Here is a 1,614-nt window from a genome sequence, read left to right as displayed (position 1 = left end):
GGGAATCTCCTCATTGTCATCATCACCACCTTTGACAGGAGACTCCATACCCCCATGTACTTTTTCCTTAGGAATCTGTCCATTGTGGATGCCTGCTACCTATCAGTAACTGTTCCCCAGGCATCTGTTAACTCTCTGGTGAACAATAGGGTTATTTCAATTACAGGCTGTGCAGCTCAGGTATTCCTAGTGATTTTCATGGCATATGTAGAGGTAACGTTGCTCACTGTCATGGCTCGTGACCGCTATGTGGCCATCTGTCACCCTCTCCACTATTCAGTGATCATGAATCCCCAAGTTTGTATGCAGATGACTGTAACCTGCTTGATCACTGGCCTCGGGTATGCAGCTTTCCACACTGGTTACACGTTTCACTTGTCTTTCTGCCGGTCCAATGTGGTCCATCAGTTCTTCTGTGACATCCCTTCTCTCCTCAGGATCTCTTGCTCAGACACTTTTAGCAATAAGTTATTCTTAATTGTTTCTGTACTGGTGGTTGGAGCTGGCTGTTATGGCTTCATCGCTGCATCTTATGTTCGAATATTTTCCACTGTGCTCAAGTTTCCAGTGAAAGAAGACCAGAAAAAAGCCTTCTCTACTTGTGTCCCCCACATTAGTGTGGTTTCTTTATTTGTTATTTCAGGTATTTATGTATATTCCCAACCACCTTCTGATTCTGGGTCTCTTAAGGGTATCCTTCTTTCAGTATTTTATACTGTAGTACCACCCTTTCTGAACCCCATTATATACAGTCTACGGAATAAGCAGATAAAGGATGCTATAAGAGTATTAATGATGAGAACTCTTTCCTTAAGACATAAAACATAAATGGTAGTTCTTTCTCAGTGTGTTTCTAACCTAGTTGGTTCATGAAGGAAAAAAACTCACATGAAGATGTATTTTGTGGTATTTTTGTGGGTTTGTGGTTTGCTGTTTGTGTATTGATCTTTACAAATGAATACTATTCAAAATTGTTAAAAATTCTTTAGAATTGACTTTACTGTCATCGATATCAGCATAGTTATTATCATTTAGAGAATATTCAAGAATTTCAAATAATGTAATTTTCTTAGTCTAAAGCCTTTGCCTACACTGCTTATGATATATAAGTAAGGTTATATATGACTTAGTGGCTTTTTTTTTCCAATTCTAACTCACACAGATAATTTTGGCCAATTAGAGCAAAGCTGAGTTCATTTCCACCTCAGAGTTTTAGGAATACTCCTGAAGATTAGTGTTGGATTGATCTTACTTTTTTTAGAAAAGGAATCTGCTGAATTTAGTGTTTTTAAAGTAAGTTGCATAGAATATATATCAACATTATATATAACTTTTGTGTGCTAATTTGTATACTGAAAAGCTTTTAGTGTTTAAATTCAGAAAAAGTAAAACAAAGAATGAATGAAAGAATATAGGGAGGTATGGCAAAAATTTTAGCCCAAAATATCAGAATAAAATAAAAGGGAAAAAATCAAAACTTTCTGAGTGTCCCTTGGATTTATAGATAATGATGGAATGATCAAAAGAAAGGAGAAATGTAGATTCTATTTCAGTGAGAAATTTTGTCATGTACAGCTATATTGAGCTTCAAGGTCTGAAGTCTTTTTACCATCC

At 36.2% G+C, this 1,614-nt stretch overlaps 1 protein-coding gene across 1 annotated transcript; it reads left to right on the top strand.

The window, feature by feature from the left end:
* Window positions 1-3: 3 nt before the first annotated feature.
* Window positions 4-828, top strand: LOC123254095 (olfactory receptor 14C36-like; the record flags this gene model as incomplete). The annotated part of the gene is made up of 1 exon (XM_044683165.1): window positions 4-828. A coding segment is annotated over one exon (825 nt), but the record flags the coding sequence as incomplete, so codon positions are not given.
* Between the last annotated feature and the right edge of the window lie 786 nt (window positions 829-1,614).

The sequence above is a fragment of the Gracilinanus agilis genome, unplaced genomic scaffold (assembly GCF_016433145.1).
Source record: "Gracilinanus agilis isolate LMUSP501 unplaced genomic scaffold, AgileGrace unplaced_scaffold14781, whole genome shotgun sequence".
Lineage (NCBI taxonomy): Eukaryota > Metazoa > Chordata > Mammalia > Didelphimorphia > Didelphidae > Gracilinanus > Gracilinanus agilis.
The sequence above is the reverse complement of the archived record's forward strand: the minus strand, read 5'-3'. Positions and strand labels throughout refer to the sequence as shown.